This window comes from Haliotis cracherodii, unplaced genomic scaffold (genome assembly GCF_022045235.1).
Source record: "Haliotis cracherodii isolate W230 unplaced genomic scaffold, xgHalCrac1.p SCAF_2, whole genome shotgun sequence".
NCBI lineage: Eukaryota > Metazoa > Mollusca > Gastropoda > Lepetellida > Haliotidae > Haliotis > Haliotis cracherodii.
Genome location: NW_027266275.1, coordinates 36,136,030 through 36,160,322, shown reverse-complemented (window position 1 = coordinate 36,160,322; position 24,293 = coordinate 36,136,030). Strand labels below are relative to the sequence as shown.

General features: G+C 39.4%; 1 protein-coding gene and 1 pseudogene across 1 annotated transcript; both read right to left on the bottom strand.

Annotated features, from left to right (window-relative positions):
• Positions 1–10,870: 10,870 nt before the first annotated feature.
• Positions 10,871–11,792, bottom strand: LOC139468784 (uncharacterized; annotated as a pseudogene).
• A 396-nt stretch (positions 11,793–12,188) lies between these two features.
• On the bottom strand, positions 12,189–13,007 carry LOC139467594 (serine/arginine-rich splicing factor 4-like). Its single transcript, XM_071249127.1, has one exon. The coding sequence runs from the start codon at positions 13,005–13,007 to the stop codon at positions 12,189–12,191; it is 819 nt and encodes a 272-aa protein (XP_071105228.1).
• Between the last annotated feature and the right edge of the window lie 11,286 nt (positions 13,008–24,293).

Genomic DNA, 24,293 nt, shown 5'->3' with positions numbered 1-24,293 from the left:
TTCTGAAGACCTATTCTCCCCCGGATCTTCACGGGTCCATTGAGTCGATTGAACCATTCGGACTATATTGTAATCATGTATTTATGAATTAGGAGATAAACATACTGTGTTTTCAATGTAGATCTACGTTAAATGTAGGTTAACCGCGCTAAATTGAATTGGAACCGAACGCGTAGCGTGAGGTTTCAAATGTTAATTTTGGGGCGGTTAAATCTACAGGTTACCTTGCTCTACATTGAAAACACAGTATATTTATTTCCATTCTACCATGAGTAAATAAAATGCGAACTCTTTTTTGTTAGCAAATATACTGAGTGAAGTGGCATGGGTTGAGTTCAGCGTTTTGAGTGGGTTATCGATCTGAATGCCGGAATCACCGAACAAAATATGGTGCTGTGTATACTCAAGCAGTTTGTTTGCACCGTAATACTTCACTCGAACATATGACAGGCATTGAAAGCATATAAGCACGGCAACTTGGTAAGCTAACATGAGGTGGGCATCCGTAAAGAAAACAAAGCAAACTTTGCAAGGCTTTCGCTCTACATCACGCGTCACCATTATGACGTCATATCGGTCATTGTGACGCAAAAGCTATGACGTCACAGTCGTATATAGAAAAGCGCAAAAATTCAAAGCTCTCTGATGTCTCCAAAACGTAAATACATTCCCTTTGTAGATTTCTATCGTGTTTTCTGCACGAAATGCATTGCTACACGTCCTTTGAATATTGTAGTAACTGCACCTGAGCATTTTGTAACCTGTAATTGTAGATATAATTATTCAAATATGCCTACCGACAATGACTGAAAAAAGTACTATTCTGTGAATATTGGCTTCCGCGATGATGCGGTCGTCAAACCAGCTGTTTCAATCAGAGGGGGTTTATTGTGATTTAATAGCCTCTTATTGACCAATCGGAATCGAGTAAATTCCAAATTCATGGTAGAATCACTATTAGATAGTGATGATACATTGTTGTAACCTAAATCAAAATTAATATATAAATTAAGTTTCATCTTCCTCTTCCCCTTCCTCACTGTGGACAATCACCGAATCACAATCACAATTACGAGATCAGCAACCCTTGCTAGCCTTAAAAGGCGACTATGCTTTTGGTGATATGCATCGGGTGGTCAGCCTCGCTGACTTGGTTGATGCATGTCATCGTATCCCAATTGCGTGGATCGAAGCTCATGACGTCAATCCCTGGATTTTCTGGTCCAGACTCGATTATTTACAGACCGCCGTCATATAGCTGGAATATTGCTGAGTGCGGCGTTAACAACAAACAAACACTCACAATTACGTCTGACGTTTATCTTTATTTAATATGTATAAACTGAGGAGCAAAAGAAACTATACCTCCCAGTTGATTTATCATAAATGTAAATTTCTTAACCCTCTGGATGCCGAGTTTTTTTTCTGACGCACATTTTCCTAAGATCGGAAAAGTGAAGGTTGTGCGAGAATTGCGCTCACGCGGCACTGGATCTCCCTCTGGCTATATTACGCAGAGGTGGAGAATATTCAATTTCTTATTTGATAGTGTAAATTTAACTGTAAATATCAAACCGGTTTTTAAAAAAGACACTCCTGAGTGTTGTCCGAGAATTTATTCTGCGTTGAAAAACAGTAAATTTCTCCGCTTTTTATCGTACACCGATAAAAGTACTGTGCGACAAAAGAATTTATTAAGAAGCTTTACGGAAACTGTGTGCGAACAAAATACTGCCTAATATCTGAACGACATAACTACATATCAAATGGAGTTATATGCGTATGTATAACGACATACATTCAATTCCCAAAATAGCATACCGTAAATGACGAAAATGACGATTTTTCTCTATGACGTCAAAAGGTGACAGAGAGGTTACACACGTACAAATAAAAGGGGGCATAACTCCGCTATGCCTAGCTCTAGTTTGTTGTAACTCAGGTCACTTGGTGAGAATTAGCTGTGGGTAAGGACAATATATTTTCGTGGTGTTTTGTTCAGGAGGAACCAAACTATTCCAACACAAATATCGATATTGAAACTGTACACGTTTAGTTATAAAATATACCCATAAGAAATGATGAAATCGTACTTCGTATAAAAGACATGCAAAATATACACCATAACTGAAACTGTAAACAGCATGATACAGTGATCGTGTGAACTCGCATTCAAGGACCTTCACCTCAAAGAGATTACCAAATATGTACAACAATGTTGACGTATGACATCACTACCTGTGACCCACTTTTACAAAATGCCGTGTACACTTTCAACAGTATGCGGGATTGTACGAGGGGACTTTCGTTGATTCAGGGATCGTATAAACATAAATGTAGTGGTTTGTAACAATAACTGAAGAAAGGTACTTCGTGTTAAAAAGCCCTTTTATTCAGACCATGTGGTCAGCATGGTGGCCATCTTGTTACTACTCAAGGGGGAGCACTCTCGTTGGCTTAGCTGATAGATACTGCTTGGGTATGACTACTTAATATAGATTAATGGACTTCTGTTGACATTAACACTTATCATTACATCTCCCTTTCTAAGTTGAAATTAACATTATATAAACTCTGAATTAAACTGGTAACAATGTAAACACTTTAAAGCCTGGCTAAGCACATCAACAATAGATAAGTTTAATTTCTTTTCTTTTCTTTTTCAATGAGTGCTTAAAATGACACATCATGTCAAATTGATCATGTTCAGTTCCTTCCTGATGAGTGTCTCTTCTTGTCATTCAGTTTGCACTTTTATGATGGCTTGCCATTCTCTTAACTTTAGAACTTAAACTAAACTCAATTAAAGTCTCTGACAAAAACCTTGTCTACTGAAAATCAACTTCCAAAACATGAAACTTTAACAGTTCAGAATTCACACATCACTCGGTTTCGATCAGACGAGATGGCTTGTTGATGACTCGGCCAGATCGTGTTGTAGTACCACTGTACTGTGCTTCGGGAGTTGTCAAGCAAGTTGTAGTTGTTGTTGTTGTTGCAGGCTGGTTAGTTGTAATGCGAGGTGTGTTGTCATGAGGAGTAAGGAGGAGATCACGGCGATTTCGTCTCAGTCTTCCACCTCCCTCTGTTTGCACAAGGTAGGATCTTGGTGCTACCTTTTGCACTATTTTACCTTTTGTTTTCCAGTCATTATTTGTGTCTCGATACACTCTCACACTGCTACCTGGTTCTAACAGGGGTAGAGGTAGAGGAGATGCTTTCTGGTCGAAGTAGTACTTTTGTTCCTCTTTCGAAACCAGCTTGTGTTTGATGACTTGATCTGGATCAGGTGTACTTGACTGAAGGAGATCTTTCTTCAGTGGGAGATTGGACCTGATTGTCCGATTCATTAACAGCTGTGACGGAGAGAAACTACCAGCTAGAGGTGTGGTACGATAGGCGAGCAGTCCTAGATGAGGATCTTCCCCACTGTCAATGCACTTTTTCATGATGTTTTTGACAGTCTGGACCGTGCGTTCTGCAAGACCGTTTGTTTGGGGGTATTTAGGACTAGATGTAGTGTGTTTAAAGTCCCATTCAACAGCAAAATCTGCAAATTCTGCACTCGCATAACATGGTCCGTTATCACTGAACATTTTAACTGGTGAACCATGTCTGGCAAATATGGATCGTAGTGCTTTGATGACGGCTTGGCTGGACTGATTTGGCAAAGCAATGACTTCTGGGAAGTTAGAGTATGCGTCCTCAACTAAAAGATAGTCTTTTGAGTAGAGTTAAAAAAGATCAGTGGAGACATACTGCCATGGCTGAGTAGCTACTGGGTGAGGTGATAGTGGTTCAGGTTGATGACGATGACGATAGTTCAAGCACGTCTCACATCCACTTACCATGACATCTACGTCATGATTCATTCGAAGCCAGAATAGAACTTCTCTAGCTCTCTGCTTGCATTTTTCTTGACCCAGATGTCCTGCATGTATTTTCTGCAACATCAGTTTCCGCATACCTTTGGGAACGACGATGCGGTTGCCTTTGAAGACTACTCCGTCAATACATGAAAGTTCATCTCGATAATTCCAGAAATCATCCAGGTTTCTTGGGCACTGTGAATGTTCATTAGGCCAACCTGTCAAGATGATTGCTTTTAGAGCTGTCATTTCTGGATCTATGTTGCTTTCTGCTCTGATCTGTGCGAATCTGTCGGTTGACACCTGCACTGTTGACAAGATACTGTCAACATACATTTGTACATCTGCTTCAGTTGTACTGGTGGGTGATTGATCACTAGGAAAGTTCCTTGACAGGGTATCTGCTGCATACATCTCTCGACCAGGAGTGTACATTACCTCCATGTCATATTTCTGCATGCGAAGACGGAAACGTTGAATACGTGGAGGACAGTCATTCAGAGCTTTCTTGAAGATGGGAATCAGTGGTTTATGGTCAGTTTCTGCGAGAAACTTTCTCCCATACACATATTGATGGAACCGTTCAGCTCCAAAACACATTGCTAGTGCTTCCTTCTCGATCTGTGCGTAGTGAGTCTCTGCAGTGGTCATCGCCCTTGACGCATATGCTACTGGCATCCATGCATCTTCATGTTGTTGCAGCAGTATGGCACCAAGTCCATGTTTTGATGCATCTGTAGACACTTTGATGGGTTTCTTGGTATCATAGAATTGAAGAACCGGTCTTTGTGAGATGAGGTTTCGAAGTTCTTCCCATGATTTGTCCTGTTCATGAGACCAAGACCAATGACTGTCTTTTTCCAACAGCTGCCTAAGTGGTGCTGATTTTGTTGAGAGGTCTTGAATGTACCTTCCTAGGTAATTAACCATCCCAAGGAACCCTTGCAGTTCCTTCTTTTCTGTGGGTTTCTGAAGATCCATGATGGCTTTCACCTTGTTAGGGCCTGGTTTGAGTCCATCAACAGAAATTCTATCTCCCAGGAAGGTAAGCTCTGTGACACCCACTTCACATTTCTCTCTATTCAATTTCAGACCACTGTCTCTACACTTCTGAAGTACTGCTTTCAGTCGCTCGTTGTGCTCTCTGGTGTCTTTACCAAAGATGATCATGTCATCCATACTGGTGTCTACACCTCTAATGTGTTCGAAGAGTTGATGTATGGTTCGATGATACACTTCTGGCGCACTTGAAATACCAAATGGGAGTCTGAGATAACGGTATCTCCCAAAAGGTGTGTTGAATGCTGTCAGCATTGAGCTGGCATGATCTAGCTTCATTTGCCAAAAGCCTGAGGAGGCGTCCAGCTTGCTAAACACTTTAGCACCAGCAAACTGCGACATCACTTCTTCACGAGTTGGGAGTTTATAGTGTTCTCTCTGAACTGCTAGATTCAAATTGCGAGGATCTAGGCATATTCTCAATTTCCCTTGTTTCTTGTGCACAATCACCATCGAACTAACCCATTCAGTAGGTTCTGTAACCTCTGTGATCACGCCAAGTGATTTCATTCTGTTCAACTCTTCTTTAAGTTGATCATGGAGAGCAAATGGCACTTTTCTACAAGCTTCTATGACTGGTGTGACTTCTTTGTCCACTTTTATGGTATGTTCACCAGGCAAGCATCGAAGCCCTGTGAATACATCTTGATATTCACTTAGAATATCTTCTGGCTTTGTAGAATTCTGGCTGTTCAAATTTTTCTCATCAACATTGATTTCGTAAACTCTACGAACCAAGTTCAGTCTCTCACAATCCTCCACACCAAGGATACATCTATTGTTGTCTGGCGTTACCATGAATACAGTCTTGTATGGTTTACCTTTGTAGGTGACTGTGAGTTCTGCCTGTCCTTCAACAGGTATGTCAATTCCACCATAAGCTTTTAGGCTCATCTTAGGAGGTTCTAATGGTGGCTGGTATTTTAGTTTATTCCACTGTGACAAGCTGATGAGGTTCATGTCTGAGCCGCTGTCAAGTTTGAGGGGTACCTGTGTTCCATTTATGTCAAGTGACATCATCCAAGCCTTTGAGTTAGAGACCCTCTGACTGTCTGTATCCAAAACATCAACGAAGAATTCTGCATCTTCTGGTGGATAATCACAAGCTTCTGCATCAATATCATAGACACGTCGGGATCGACCTGAATGAGATCTACATTGTGTAGCAAAATGTCCGAGAAGACCACATTTCAAACACTTTTGACCAGATGCTGGACCGTCCACACCGTCCACAAAGCTCTTGTTTTACTGTTTCTTGTTTACTTGTTTGCATGTAGTTCATTTTCTGTTTTGGTTTTGACTTTGGTTTGGATTTTATGTAATGAACTGAACAATCTTCACTTACTTCTTTAGCTTGACAACTTGCCATTTCTGCAGCACGACATGTGTCTATTGCTTTTGAAAGAGTTAATCTATCATCACACAGTAATTTCTCTCGATAAGCACTGTTGTATACGCCACACACTATTCTGTCTCTAACCAAACTGTCTTTGAGTTGTCCAAATTCACAAGATTTAGCTTTTTGGTGCAATTCACTAACATACTGATCTATTGTCTGGTCTGCCTTTTGTGAACATGTAAAAAATTTGTATCTCTCAAATGTCACATTTTTTCTGGGAACACAGTACTGCTCAAATTTTTCTAAGATTTTTCCAACTTTCTGTTTATCTTCCTCTTCAGCCCATTCAAAAGAATTAAATACTTCTCTGGCATTTTCTCCAATGCAATGCAGCAATAAAGATGACTTGTATACATCAGGTTTGTTTTTACCATCAACAGTAATGGTGTAGTAGCATTCCCATGCTTGCTTGAAACGGCGCCAGTTTTCACTCACATTTCCAGCAAGTTCCAAAGGTTTGGGAGGCTCCAAATTATTCATTATTGTTGTCAGTAACTTCTTTGATGGGTAGACTTACTTCTGACACCATGTAGTGGTTTGTAACAATAACTGAAGAAAGGTACTTCGTGTTAAAAAGCCCATTTATTCAGACCATGTGGTCAGCATGGTGGCCATCTTGTTACTACTCAAGGGGGAGCACTCTCGTTGGCTTAGCTGATAGATACTGCTTGGGTATGACTACTTAATATAGATTAATGGACTTCTGTTGACATTAACACTTATCATTACAATAAATGTGACATGTAAGTAATCAGAAACATTCTGACAATCTATGTACTGTTATTTGTTGTCATAATTTTCATTGAAACAAACGAAAATAGTCAGAAATTCCGATAAATACCGTTGTCGTTGTGCGTGATTTTTCGTCAGTCATGGCGTCAACCAGAACGGTAACTTTGACAACTACTGTTGAAAATATCAAATCATTGCAATGTATCTATTTGAAATTCCCTAATTCTTCCTACGATTCTTTTCCCATGCATATTCTGAAAATGTTGAGTCAATATCGTGAACGAATAGACGAATGGATAGCACAAAATAGGAGAATATGCTACACTGTAAAATCTGAATTTTGCTTTGTTTACATTTCAACCATGTGCAGTTTTTCGAGCACTGCGTTCGTTTTCACACCTAACTTATTTTGCTTGATTTCATCTAGCCACTTTGTATTGGTGACAAAGACCACTGGTCATTTGATTCTAAAATGTATGAGGAATTCAAGGATGTAGGTATCGCAGATAAGTTTGAAATATATGTGATGTTACAGGCGTCTCATAACCGGTGTACCTGAAACGTGATTTTGTAAACACTATCCAATATGGCGGAAAGTTCACTTCGGCGTTCGTGTTTTCGTTTTTTCCAAAACATTCTAAACGATTCTAGGGTTATCGGAGGCGTTTTGGAATGATCATTGGTGATTTCATAAAAGACAGATACCCGTGATCACTAATATGCTATTTTTGAAATTCATGTCTCTGAGTAAATATGCGAAATTTAGATTTCAAAAACATGCTGTAAATAACGCCGTGATTGGTGATTTAGTAATGTGTAAAAAATGGCGACATTTACGATGTATCTCATTTTCAGAGGTCATGTTCCGTACCTATGCTTGGCCTAAAATGCCAGTAGGCGATATCACAGAATAGGGAATTTCCCACCTTGTTCAAAACTGTAAAGTGTATTTATGTGGGTGATGTATTTTGAATTTTATTCAACTTCAAAGTGAGGGCTGTAGAGGAGGGACATATATGTCCCACTGGCTTCCAGGGGGTAAGTTAGCGATATTATATCCAAAATATGAATTCTACTTGCGCTTAGTCAGTAAGAAATTAAAACAATAAATTCGCAAAATACACAAACAATTCAAACATGGTAGGGGGCATGCAAGATCATGTCACACGTCAGTCTTTATTTAACCTATTATTGTTCACACAAAGACAATTTTAAAATGAATGTAAATGGACAATCATCAGTTTGGACGATAACCATGGTTACCTGTAGACAACTGTCTGAACGACAGTGTAGTTGAGCACGATGGAAGCAATTATTTTTTCAACACTAACAGGTGTTAAGAAATAAATAACATAAATAATATTCTTTGGATATCTTTCTCCAAGAAAAAGGAACATTATTTATTTTCCTACAATGCGAGGTATATGTAAAAAGATAATCGCTATAGACCAGGGACAGGGTTTGATTTTGTTTTTGTTAAATAAACTGAGGGGCAAAAGAAAGTATACCGAGATTGTTTTTTTTTTAAATTGACAACTGTTTGTTTGTTTGTTTGTTGTTTAACGCCACCCTCGGCAATATTCCAGCTATATGACGGCGGTCTGTAAATGATCGAGTCTGGACCAGGCAATCCAGTGATTGATATCATGAGCATCGATCCATGCAATTGGGATCGATGGCATGCATCAACCAAGTCTGCGAGCCTGACCACTCGATCCCGTTAGTCGCCTTTTTACAAGCATAGTCGCCTTTTACGCCAAGCAAGGTTTGCTGAAGACCTATTCTATCCCGGATCTTCATTGACAACTGAAAGAACTGTCTATTTAATCATTACTCATTCCTGCAACAGTTTTTAAAGCGTCATCTGTGGCTTGGTAATTCTGTGTAAATTAAATTGGTTCAGTGACGACTGAGGTAAGAAATGACAGTGTTATGACCACCAGTCTCACAACGTTTAAAGATGATTGCCATTTTTCTGGTGAGTGAGTATGGTTTTACGCCGCTTTTTTTAGAAATACTCCAGCAATATCACGGCGGCAGACACCAGAAAGGGACCTCACGCATTGTGCCCATGTGGGGAATCGAACCCAGTTCTTGGGCGTGGCGAGCGAACGCTTTAACCACAAGGCTACCCTTCCTCTCCTATGAAAGCCCATCAACAGACTCCTATGTTATTGTTTAAATCAATACTCAACCAAGAACAGCCTCGGCCGTGGCTATTCCGTGTGATGAGACTCTTGCATGATGCCTTATACCCCGTTCACATGCATTTCTATACATATATGTGTATATTTGCATATGTGTGTAAATCACTGATTCTCAGCTAAATGGTCTATTTCACATATCAAATGTTAAAAAATATATTTCTTGATATTGAAAAACTTAACTTATTTTCAGTAAAAACAGTATTCAGGCTTTCAGAATTAATCATTGGGGGACCCAAATGACATCAGAGTTGTTTTTAATGATAACGGAAATAACATATGTCAAATGTCCTGTAGTCAGATACGTTAGACTGCATGTTATCATTGCAATCAAAATATATTGCACAGCATTAATTAACTTGCAAAATGTGCTATTGTCATTTGCATAGGACCACATATTATATCATTTTCAAACGAAGTCATTGCTTAAGGATCATTTGTCTCAAAACAGGACAGTGTCGCGGACACCTGTTCAAGAAACACATTTTCTACAGATATTAGCAAATAATAACAGACACGTATTAGCTAAGAAAGGTTGTTCATTTTGCAAAAATAACTTGATAACAAACATTGGTACAAATATCGAACAAACTACATGCCAAGTACCTGGCCTTCAAGAATTAGTCTACTGATAACACAGCAATAATCTTCAACTGCAAAAACTGACGTATCTGATGTCAACCTGAATCAACAACACAAGTTCACAAGTGGCCGATCTTTGGCTTAAAAACGTCTGAAGTTTAAACATTTATATGAAAGATGAGGTTTATATTTTCTCCATATGACATTTAGCACAAACTCTAACATAACGTATCTGATGCTTTTTGAGGCATTGTGGTTGAAATCTTGGCAATTCGTAAAAAATACAAAGTGAATGTTCATTTGAATGCCTTCTCAATACGGGCGACGTCACGTGCAGCTACGTTGTACTGGCGCCTTGTTTTGCCAATAGCGACCGGTTCATCAATAAAGCAGAGTACATCGTCAAATTCTATCCAAATTTCATCAGGACGAGATGGCCACTTGTAGGTACAAGTCTTGCCTTTGTCTTGTGTTTTCTCCATGAAAGTTATTTTGGTATCGCCATCATCTATGTCAACTTCGAGAACCTTCCCGATGAACCAGTTACCATCATATATAGCAGCCAGAAATCTGCCAACAACTGGGACAGCAGGTACATGTGGTGCAGCAGGTACATGTGGTGCAGCAGGTACATGTGGTGCAGCAGGCACAGCAGTTGCAGCAGGTACAGGGGATACAGAAACCTGTGTGGGCTGCAGTACATGCGTTTCCTGGGATATGGTTTGGTCAACATGGTGACGGTAAGTCATTGCCGCTCAGACAACCTGTACAGTAGCATGATACAGTTCTTGAAAAAAGAACCCCATTCTGCTGCATGACTGCGTGCAACTTCATTGTGCCATGTACAACCTTTGCGTTAGAGGTAGCTATGTCCTGTGCAGCCTTCTCTACTTCAGCAGTAGAGTAGAATCTGTATTGGATTGATTTTTGATTGTGTCTCGCCCACTCATAAAAATCGTGGGCATCTTGAATTGTCGCTTTGCCTTGTTTTACTGCATCAGATGCCTGGCGTTTACATGCACCTCCTAGTCCATCACATGGACCTTTCCCGTGTCCACACTCAAAATAGTTCCAACGTGCCTCAAGCCCAAACAGCTCCTTATGTTTCAGAATGACATCAAACATGTACCGATTTCGGTACTGTGATGACGGGCTATCAGTCCAATAGTGAACATGCGTTGCATGAGGGAAAGTGGTTTTCAGTTCAGGTAACATCCGTTTTAGGATTGTGAGTACCGCAGTCGAGTTGTGCTGATTGACGTCAGACACATAGATAAAGTTTTTGTGTACCAGTTTGTCCGACTTGTAGTATACCACTACAGGGTGAAGCGTGACATTTGTTGGGTTCCAGTTTGTCCGACTTGTAGTATACCACTACAGGGTGAAGCGTGACATTTGTTGGGTTCCAGTTTGTCCGACTTGTAGTATACCACTACAGGGTGAAGCGTGACATTCGTTGGGTTCCAGTTTGTCCGACTTGTAGTATACCACTACAGGGTGAAGCGTGACATTTGTTGGGTTCCAGTTTGTCCGACTTGTGGTATACCACTACAGGGTGAAGCGTGACATTTGTTGGGTTCCAGTTTGTCCGACTTGTGGTATACCACTACAGGGTGAAGCGTGACATTTGTTGGGTTCATCCATGCTGGAACATGTAAAGTTCTCAGCAAAGTCCATCTGTATGATGATATGGCCATCTGGGAGTGTATCCTTCAACTCATGGATAGCTGCATATAGCGACTTTACTCTTCCAACGTGGTCACGGAATTTAGCAAATTCAAGTAGCATATAATTCTTGAAGTCAGTGGCATTCTTTGTTATCTTCACCACCTTCATTTTCTTTTTCCCCTCAACATCCACACCCCTCCACTCATCATATTCAACGACATCCTGAATGGTTTCCAGCATCTGATCCATTGCGTCCACGGATACACTGTCATACGCCATATCCGGTGATTTTGGAACTTGTAATCCAACACTTCTCAGACATTTGAGTTTCATGGCCATATTCTGATGGTTGTTGCATAAGCAAGTGTTTCTTGAAATGTGTGATGTGAGCAAGATGTATCTGGGCCGTAGCCTACAGAATGATGCAAAAGACAGTTTCATATTCTGGTTTTCAATCTTGAACTTAGCATACACCTCAGACAGATAATCATTCATTATTCTTGTTTGATGTTTGACACCATTTAGGCTCTTGGAATCTGCTTTGCCTGGCATACATACGCTGATATCATCTCTCTCCATGAATGAGACAATTAGTCTCTTAATCTGCTCTCTTACGAGAGTGAGACGGGCTCTTCCTCGATTCTCTATTACCTTAGAGGTGGTCCGAGATAAACTTCATCGTGACAAACCTGTAGCCTTGTTCAAACCCGACACACATCTGTACTTCTTAAGTACTTTCCCTCCAACAAGAGATGTCATCACATTCATTTTGCTTTGCTTTTTGTTGGCTGCGACACTTTCTTTAATTTCTCCAAAAAGTACATTAGCCATTGTTAATTGTCTCACAACAGTGGCTGGCAACTGACTGGGACTCACACCGTTTTCCCGGAGATCATTTCTGGTTTTTGTTGAAGGTGTTGCTTCAGACTGTTGTTGAAGACTGTCTGTCGTCCGATCCGAGCTATTTTCAGTATTGTTGCGGTTAGTCTGTTTGGATGTCCCATACTTCGCCTTCATCCTCTGATATCGTTTCTTCCATTTCTGTTGCTTCTTTTTGTAGCTAGAAAGTTGTTCAGTCAACTCTTTTACTTTTGTATTTGCTCTTTTCAGTGCACACGAGCGTTTTGGTTTTCTCTGTTTATTTGGAAAAGTCATTTTGACCAAGAAAGAACCTGGGCGTGACCTTGACTGCCGAGATGCATCAGTACTGCTTGATACTGTGCCGACCTGGTCAGTTTCTGCATCAACGACCACATCTGTGACCTCAACTACGCTGGCACCTTGTGCTTGTTTCTGTGTTTTCTTTCGATCCCGGTATGCTTTACTATAGAGTTTATTCCTTTCACGAACTGCCTTTTTTTTCTTTGTTTGCATTTGATCAATTGGTATTCTGTACCCTTTGACTCGAGCACGTTCTTTGGCTAGATATTGACTGTCATTTCGTTTCTTTCTTTCCCGATACACCTTTTGGTTTTCTGCGTCTGTTTTCGCCATTTTCTAAAATCAAGCATAGACAAAAACATGCTGAAACAGTCGTCGAAGTGAAAGAGATGTTTGCACTATGAAATAGCCACCCTTTAAAAATGTTCATACTTTATTCTTTGTGAAATATGCTAATTTCATCAGATACGTTATAAAAATCATCACATACGTTAGTTGGTATTTAGGTGTTTAGACAGGAGCTTGAGTAAAATATAGTACTTTTCCTATCAATGAAATGCATACCGACAGAAAACATCAGTAGAAAAGTTGTGGTCTTCACTTCAGAAACATATCTAATCATTAAATTACATTCGTAAACTACGTTAGGTTGGCATCAGATACGTTAGGTTGGAAAACATGCTCTTTGGGAATTGCTAATATACAGTAAGGGATTCATTTTTTCCATCCTAATGAACAGAATCTATTTTATCAAATAATTATCACCTATGGGGTGGCTTTCAATTCAGATGACCCATTTACTAAGATGGCAAAGATTACTTACCAGTTTGTGATGGATTGTTGAGAACCGAAACCAGGTTGCAGGACGTTCTTGGCTGAAAATCGGAAGTAGAGAGGTCGCACGGCACGCATGTGCATTGATAAGATTCAACTTATCGAGATTACTGAAGTTCGATGATCATCTTCCGATGTTGCTGGTGTTATCTAACGTATCTGACAAAATTGTATCTGATGACAACTTTGCGAATTGGTCAGAAATTTCGAAAGTATACTCATGTCAAGGTTTGGGATGGACATTTCTCATAGGTGACACGTTGTTTTATGAAAGTAACAAACACAACATCATATATTGTAGTTTATCAGGCGTGTGCGGCAATAAATAAAAGTATCGTACCCAGCTGGTATAATTTTGTGATTTTGTGATTCATGTTTTTTCTTTAAGTTGTTTAAGAAATTGATGATAAAAAGTGTTAAGACTATGCTTGAACAAATCATATCTGACACATTGTGTTATAATGTTTGTTTAGTTGGTGTGTGACTTCTTCACACAAAAGTGACCAACGTATCTGATGGTAAAATCGGGGACAGTAGAATATTACTAGCCAAAGATATTTTATCAGAACCATTGCTTGAAAACTGCTGGTAATGATGATATATGATCATTACGCATGAAAAAAAAGAGTAAAGTGCAGTATAAATGTGCAGAATATTTAATTATTCAGTGGAAAAGTCACACACTGAGCACGGGGACAAGGCTGGGGACGACTTTATAAGCAACACTATAGACTGGTGAAGATACAAACTGAACGAAGTACATCAACATGTGTATTCATTTAGCCGTTCAGCTTGCATTATATGATTTGTAACAGAAAATATATTTTCAGCTAAGATATTAACCAGGTTTTTTCCGCAGGGGACAGCACAAGTGTGTAATTTACCATTTAGCTGAGAATGAATGAAATATACATACGTGTGTATACTTGTCATGTGAACGCGTTTACTTACGTATGTATATTTACACCAGGAGCCCGTTTACATGAATAACATTTACTAACGTAAGTTATTTTACACATGTGTACCTATACATACGTGCGTATATGTGAGTGAGTGAGTGAGTTAATGCTTTACGTCACATCGGCAATATTTCAACCATATCGTGACGAGCAATTATACATTTTTAATGCATTCATTTTAACTAAATTAAAATCTGTCATTGATGGACACTAAAATTAGTGGAATATCACAGATTAATATTTAAAACTAGCATACAACTATTAAAAGGTATCACTATAAATAACGGTACAATTAACACGGGCTATAGATCGCCAGCAGCTGAAGGTAGATCACCATGCTAGGGTCCATGGGGACTTCTATTTCTTTTTAAAAAACAATAATTAAATGAGAACTTACTTGATAAAAGAGATCCTTGAGCGATGACACTTTGAGATTATCCCATAAATGGGAAAATCAATGCAGTCAAGCAGGACATGCTTGACAGTGTCGGAGATACGTCTCTTAGTCGTCTGCACGCCCTGTTACTGTAGCCAGGACCTATAACCTGTTATTGTACCCGGGGCGGTCGGGTAGCCTAGTGGTTAAAGCGTTTGCACATCACGTTGAAGACCCGGGTTCGATTCCCGACATGGGTACAATGTGTGAAGCCCATTTCTGGTGTCCCCCGCCGTGATATAGCAGAAATATTGCTATTAAAAGCGGCGTAAAACCATACTCACACACTCACTCACTGTTATTGTACCCAGGACCTATAACCAGCGACTGACAGGATAACTGTCTCAGATAATGACGTCACAGTAATATCATTCCTCAGATGGAGGATACGCATGTTAAGTTTCCTGGGTGACGGTGACAGGAGGTCTGTCACTCTCTCTTCCGCCCAGTCTGCCTGAATCGCCTGGTGACTATCATTCGTCTGCAGCCAAAACTCTTTATGACGTGGTCATGTGTTGATCCTTAAGCACCGTAAATATAGGGGTGCTTAAAAGACCTGTACAAATATACACAATAGACCAAGGTCATTTACATTACGCTGATTAGCGTGTATGCGATCCACGTGATGCGATCACAGCCTGGCACCGTAATCTCATGCTGCTAATAAGTGACTGAATGGTTGCCAAGGGAAGATTGTCCCACTCCTCAGTGAGAAGATTGCTGAGTTCCTGTAGAGTTGCTTGAGTGAGTGAGTGAGTTAGGTTTTACGCCGCCTTTAGCAATATTCCAGCAATATCACGGCGGGGGACACCAGAAATGGGCTTCACACATTGTACCCATGTCGGGAATCGAACCCGGGTCTTCTGCATGATGAGCGAACGCTTTAACCGCAAGGCTACCCGACCGCCCCTAGAGTTGCTGGAAGGACCGGGTGTCCTGAGAGGGTGTCCTGAGAGGGTGTCCTGAGTAGCCAATACCGATAATGATCTCCTGCTCTAAGTAAGTTTATTTGTTACAATAATATCAGTGCCTACTCGTTATCGCGCGTCACATGCCGTTATCATGCGTTATCGCCCATGATGATGAAGTTCAGTCTGACTGCACCAGCATACGGTCTCACGTACATAGCCAGAATTCATCCATGTAGCACACACCTGTCAGCGTAGCCCGCTGTAGGACATGGAGATCGGTTCATTCATAAAACTGGGGTCCTATAGGGGTTACCCAATAATTGTGTACCGGGACATTTCAATTTGTTGGATGACTTTGGATATCATTAAAATGTTATCCTTAGCATACATTGAGTAGTATATTTAATTAGACCCAGTTTCATATAATTTGTGACATGCTGAACTTAAACCACATGCATATCAAATATTCTCCACCACGATCATCAGGAATATAGCGATTATTACCCCGAGTAATGAAATACATGTAACAAACGTGTTTAATTAACCTCTCCATGAGCGGATACGTTCACAGGTTTGTTAAAAAAGCGACAAAACCCTTTCCATTACCATTAGAAATTACTAAAGGCTTTGAGTCGATTGTTTGTTTGTTTGTTTCTTGTTTAACGCCACACTCAGCAATAGCCCAGCTTTATGACGGCGGTCTGTAAAATATCAAATTTGGACCAGACAGTCTAGTGATCGACATTATGAGCATCGATCTACGCAATTAGGATACGCATTGTCGCCTTTTACGGCAAGGAGGGGTTTCTGAAGACCTATTCTATCCCGGATCTTCACGGGTCCATTGAGTCGATTGAACCATTCGGACTATATTGTGATCATGTATTTATGAATTAGGAGATAAACATACTGTGTTTTCAATGTAGAGCTACGTTAAATGTAGGTTAACCGCGCTAAATTGAATTGGAACCGAACGCGTAGCGTGAGGTTTCAAATGTTAAATTTAGCGCGGTTAAATCTACAGGTTACCTTGCTCAACATTGAAAACACAGTATGTTTATTTCCATTCTACCATGAGTAAATAAAATGCGAACTCTTTTTTGTTAGCAAATATACTGTGTGAAGTGGCATGGGTTGAGTTCAGCGTTTTGAGTGGGTTATCGATCTGAATTCCGGAATCACCGAACAAAATATGGTGCTGTGTATACTCAAGCAGTTTGTTTGCACCGTAATACTTCACGAACATATGACAGTCATTGAAAGCACATAAGCACGGCAACTTGGTAAGCTAACATAAGGTGGGCATCCGTAAAGAAAACAAAGCAAACTTTGCAAGGCTTTCGCTCTACATCGCGCGTCACCATTATGACGTCATATCGGTCATTGTGACGCAAAAGCTATGACGTCACTGTCGTATATAGAAAAGTGCCCAAATTCCAAGCTCTCTGATGTCTCCAAAACGTAAATACATTCCCTTTGTAGATTTCTATTGTGTTTTCTGCACGAAATGCATTGCTACGCGTCCTTTGAATATTGTAGTAACTGCACCTTAGCATTTTGTAACCTGTAATTGTAGATATAATTATTTAAATATGCCTACCGACAATGACTGAAAAAAGTACTATTCTGTGAATATCAGCTTCCGCGATGATGCGGTCGTCAAACCAGCTGTTTCAATCAGAGGGGGTTTATTGTGATTTAATAGCCTCTTATTGACCAATCGGAATCGAGTAAATTCCAAATTCATGGTAGAATCACTATTAGATAGTGATGATACCTTGTTGTAACCTAAATCAAAATTAATATATAAATTAAGTTTCATCTTCCTCTTCCCCTTCCTCACTGTGGACAATCACCGAATCACAATCACAATTACGAGATCAGCAACCCTTGCTAGCCTTAAAAGGCGACTATGCTTGTGGTCAGCCTCGCTGACTTGGTTGATGCATGAAATCGTATCCCAATTGCGTGGTCGATGCTCATGACGTCAATCCGTGGATTTTCTGGTCCAGACTCGATTATTTACAGACCGCCGTCATATAGCTGGAATATTGCTGAGTGCGGCGTTAAACAACTAACAAACACTCACAATTACGTCTGACGTTTATCTTTATTTAATATGTCTAAACCGAGGAGCAAAGGAAACTATACTTCTCAGTTGATTTATCATAAATGTATATTGATTTTCAACTGAAAATATCTTAAGTTAGCGATATTATATCCAAAAATGAATTCTACTTTTGCTTAGTCAGTAGGAAACTAAAACAATAAATTCGCAAAATACATCATCAATTCAAACATGGTAAGGGGCATGCAAGATCGTGTCACATGTCAGTCTTCATTTAACCTATTATTGTTCACACAAAGACAATTGTAAAATGAATGTGAATGGACAATCATCAGTTTGGACGATAACCATGGTTACCTGTAGACAACTGTCTGAACGACAGTGTAGTTGAGCACGATGGAAGCAATTATTTTTTCAACACTAACAGGTGTTAAGAAATAAATAACATAAATAATATTCTTTGGACATCTTTCTCCAAGAAAAAGGAACATTATTTATTTTCCTACAATGCGAGGTATATGTAAAAAGATAATCGCTATAGACCAGGGACAGGGTTTGATTTTGTTTTTGTTAAATAAACCGAGGGGCAAAAGAAAGTATACCGAGATAGTTTTTTTTTTCAATTGACAACTGTTTGTTTGTTGGTTTGTTGTTTAACGCCGCACTCAGCAATATTCCAGCTATATGACGGCGGTCTGTAAATAATCGAGTCTGGACCAGGCAATCCAGTGATTGATATCATGAGCATCGATCCACGCAATTGGGATCGATGAAATGCATCAACCAAGTCTGCGAGCCTGACCATTAATCGCCTTTTACGACAAGCATAGTCACCTTTTACGGCAAGCATTGGTTGCTGAAGACCTATTCTACCCCGGAATCTTCACGGGTCAGCACGCAATTGGGATCGATGGCTTGCATCAACCAAGTCAGCGAACCTGACCACTCGATCCCGTTAGTCGCCTTTTTACGACATTACGAATTTAATGTCTATTTAATCATTACACATTCCTGCAACAGTTTTTATAGAGTCATCTGTTGCTTGGTAATTCTGTGTAAATTAAATTGGTTCAGTGACGACTGAGGTAAGAAATGACAGTGTTATGACCACCAGTCTCACAACGTTTAAAGATGATTGTCATTTTTCTGGTGAGTGAGTATGGTTTTACGCCACTTTTTTTAGAAATACTCCAGCAATATCACGGCGGCAGACACCAGAAAGGGACCTCACGCATTGTACCCATGTGGGGAATCGAACCCAGTTCTTGGGCGTGGCGAGCGAACGCTTTAACCACAAGGCTACCCTTCCTCTCCTATGAAAGCCCATCAACAGACTCCTATGTTATTGTTTAAATCAATACTCAACCAAGAACAGCCTCGGCCGTGGCTATTCCGTGTGATGAGACTCTTGCATGATGCCTTATACCCCGTTCACATGCATTTCTATACATATATGTGTATATTTGCATATGTGTGTAAATATACATACGTGTGCATACTTGTCATGTGAACGCGTTTACTTACGTATGTATATTTACACCATGAGCCCGTTTACATGAATAACATTTACTAACGTAAGTAATTTTACACATGTGTACCTATACATACCTGCGTATATGTAAATTTACTATGCGTTCACATGAAAAGCATCTTAGGTGTGTAAATAAAGTATGTAAATTGTCTGTTAACGACTTTCAACACAAAACAGGTTGTCTTCCAATAAAAGAACTGAAATACTGCCCATGTGACGTTAAATAATAACTCACTCACTCACTCCAATAAAAGTTTCATGAAAAGAGAGTTACTTCACCCAAAATTATTTTCGCGTGAAGCCACATGTGTTTGATTTAATTTTTACACAAAATGTTGACTCCTTGAAACCATAAGAAAACTCCGTACGCTCAACTCTGCATATACACATAAAAGTTGGCAAAAGGACAGATATTAATTAGATCATCCTCTTACGTTGACATAAACGTTCACATTGCAACATATACACACAGTGCAAATTTAAACTTACATTTGCACCTGCTCCAGACATGATGCAAATTTGCTCCTGGTATAAATATACACACATGAGTCAACGCGTTCACATGAACTCACGTATGTATTTCTACACACGTATGCACATATACACACATATGTATAGAGGCGCATGTGAACGGGGTATATGTCTGGAGCAGGTGCAAATGTAAATTGACACAAGTGCAAATTTGCGCTGGATTTAAATGTTGTCATGGGAACGCTTATACCAATGCCAGAGGATGATCTAATTAATATAAACTGTTAATCTGCCAACACCAAACAATTCTCTATTCTTAAGTAGATCGATGGTCATAATGTCAATCACCGGATTGTCTGGTCCAGACTCGATTATTTACAGACCGCCGTCATGTAGCCGGAATAATATTGCTGAGTGCGGCGTTAAACACAAACCAACCAACCAAGCTTCCGTCACTAGAACACCTTCTGAAGCAACCACTAAAGTATCAAATTCGTCAGTAACCAGATCTTCAGTTAACGAGTAAGGATTAGATATATGGGTGAACAACTTCTTTATTACAATTAGGAGCGACGTTACGGTGTGCTTGTCACACCGTTATTAAGCAAGTGATGTACAGGGTATGGTTGACAAGTGTTTTATACGGTTAAGTAGGTTATTGTAATAAAGAGTTGTTCATCCATATATCTTATCCTTACTTACCGTATTCGACGTGATAAGCGCCCACAGCGATATTTGCTGATATATTGGCTAGTATACAATCCCAATTAGCAACCCTTCCGATTGATCAATGTACACAAGACTTATTTATTCGCGTATTTGCACACTCGTGCGTTATATGCACCCTTAATTATGGGCAATTTAATTCTGGAAAAATATATCTGTCGTACATAAACATTTCAGGCTGTCACCATAAACCACGAAATTTATCTTTCAACTCTGTTTTTTTTCCACCAAAATAATATTCTAATAAGAGCCCCCTATTTCTAATTTTGAGAGCGCCCTAGGCGATTATTACGTCGAATACGGTAGTACTCATAAGTTGAAGAAATTCTTCCAAAAGGATCTTGAGCGTCGGTGCTGTTATGTTTGAAAACACAACTCCAGGCGCATGTTAATGCGTATGCATAGGAATGTAAACAATGCCCATATTTGGACATATGTCAATATTCATGCGCAACCAGATTTTGCAACCGGTTTCAGCTAGGAAAGCTAGAAAAAAGGCAGAGAAATATTTCCATCACAATCCAACTGCCCATAACTTGAATAAATTTTCAATGCAAAAACTCGTTCGTTTCAAAAAGAAATTCCCGAACACCAATGTCTAAGTTTTGGAATATGTTGCAAAGGATTAAAGGTAAAAGTTCCAAATCTAGTGTTCACGATCCTAAAGATAGTGACATTATTAACCGATAAATCTCATAGGCAAATAAATTAGGAGAAACTAGCTAAACATTCATCCTCATCAAATTATACCTCCAAAGTTTCAGAAATCTAAAGAACAGGAAAAAAAGAAAATTAATTTCACTTTTGATAATGGTAAGGATTATAATGAAATATTTTCCATTTATGAGCTGCATACCACCTTACGGCAAGCTCATGACACGGCTACAGGTGCTGATAATATCTACTATCAGTCACTTAAAAATTTACCTGATTCCTGTTTAGAGACATTGTTAACTATATTTGATTATATCTCGACAACGGATAAGTTCCCTTCATTGTGACCAAATGCGGTGCATATTCCAATTCCGAAACCTTGCCGTGATCTTACTTGGTTTTATTTGTTTGTTGTTTAACGCTGCACTCAGCATCATTCCAGCTATATGGCGGCTGTCTGTAAATAATCGAGTCTGGACCAGACAATCCACTAATTGGCATCATGGGCATCGATCCATGCAATATGGTAGTATAATCGCCTTTTACGGCAAGCATGGGTTGCTGAAGACCTATTCTACCCTGGATCTTCACGGGTCCCGTGACCTTACTGATCATTCTAACTATAAGCTGGTATCACTTACGAGCTGTGTGCAAGACCATTGAAACAATGGTCTATAACAGACGTATATAGCATTTAGAAACAAATACTCTTATCACTAATATTCAGTGTGGTTCTAAATAGTTCCATTGACAATTTGGCGTGATTGGAAACGTTTTTTAGAAATGCCATAATAAATTAACAACACACCGTTCTATTTTTGTCGACTTAAGGTTGGGATACGATGACATGCATAAACCAAGTCAGCGAGCCTGACCACCCGATCCCGTTAGTCGCCTCTTACAACAAGCATAGTCGCCTTTCACGGCAAGCATTCTTATTCTTTCCGTTAAACAACAAACAAACAAACTCATTTTTATTTTAGAGAATGAACAAAATTACAATGAAAACATGACAAAATGAGGTTGCTTGAATGTTCACCATTCACTCCTCACTTTCAATATACTAGTATACTGAACAAAAAACTTGGAGATCGTGAATATTTTGGGGAATATGTTTTGGTATAGAAGCCTGAGCACACAATTTCATAAAAATATCCATGATCCTAAACTTTGGTCAGTATAGGTCGTGGTCGGAAAGAAAATGTGCGCAGACCATGTGACCTGATGTTAAGACACTAATCACTGGCACCATGAGAGAATGACCCTTCGTGTCAGTCTGACAAGGTAGATTTGCATAATGAGTCTCTGGATCAGTGCTGGGGTCACAGTGTGTTTAGCCATATAAATATTATGTGAAATATAAATCACTGGTACGCGGCGGTCAGTTTGTGCATTGCCTACATTGAATTTACCTTTAAAAGAGTCATATTAATTTACAAATATTAGTTGATTGAGATATATTTCCAAATAACAGAAATTTGGTGTTATAAGAAAGCTATGACAATACCCCTCTGCGTCGGAAAGTTTTTTATCCTCAACAGCACAATTTGGACAAAGGCAAAGATAAATGGTCTCAACTATGTTTCGCGTTGTCGCCCATACAAAAACAAGCAAAAGGTGTCAAACTTAACCAAAGCACGACAACGTGGCATTATGGCCATTGGTCTAAAGTTTCCAAAGATAATTAAATTTCATTGATAAAGAATTAAAATAAAAGAGGGCTAAATATACAGCCTTGTATTAAACCGATATGACAGTCTAGCACACACCATCGCTGAATCTTACACATGTTTTCATCGAGGTACAAATGGCTTTAAGGGCACTTAACTTTGTCCCGCGTAAACCAGATGCGAAGAAACAATTTCAAAGCTTAATACGAGTCGAGTGCCTTTCGAAAGTCAACAAAGGGAACAGTTTTGTTCACTTGCAAATGAAAACATGATCCATTGCAGAATTTCCCGTCGAAAACCAGCTTGAATTTCTGTCACATTTATCTCTAACATTTGCCCAATTAGTTGTCTGGTTTTTAATATGGAGGTATAAACTGTAGAACACACAAAAGAGATATTTATCGGTCATTATCTGGATTTTGTTTGTTTCCTTTCTTAAGTAAGGGAATTATGACTGACTTTGTCAAGGAGTCAGGTACGGAAGTCTATTAGGGCCATTTCTTAAATTCTTATTATTGAAATTTCAAGATAATAACTTGAAATTTCAACTGAGTATCTTGATATTTCAATAACAAAAATAGAGCAAATGACCCATTAAAGGCTTCCCTCGCCAGGAAATACCTCAGAATAAAAGAGCTTGTTTAATAAGATTGTTAAGAATGGAAATATGACAGGTTCAGAACATTTTAACATTCCAATTATAATGTCGCCATGTCCAAGGGAATCGAACAACACAGGATCAGCTACTCCATGCGTGTCCACCAGTGTTGCTCTCTCGTGTTGCTGTTAGAGAGTATGGATGGATGGATCAATTTGAACACATCTCTCTCTCTCTCTCTCTCTGTCTCTGTATGCATGTATGAATATATGATGTCTTTTTATTACTCCTTCAGTCGGCCTCGTATGAATAATAGTTTAGAATCATGAATCGTGTACTTGGATCATGCGCCTAAGTGGTAGCCGTCTGTGACATGCGCCACCAGCTGCCATGCAGTTATGTAGCTTCGTTTGATAGGGATTTCATGGAAGTTAACGGATGACAAGGTAGACAGAACGTTTATGTCTACGACTTCTTTATGTTACTAAAATAGTGACGTTTCGTTATAGATTCTTATACCTTTGTTAAGCAAGAAGTAGCCAGTCTGAATATCCACTGCTTGGAAAAAACACAGAACAATAGGCTTCAGATTTAATATTTTATATACAATAAACTACACAGTTATATGAACCTATCATGCTTAGAATATTCAGTTAAGTGCGGACATTCATCACAAAAACATCATAATGTTCAAGCATAACAATCAGCACTTCAGTGAGACCATTCAATCGGTGACCACCACCATGGTGAGAACTTTTATA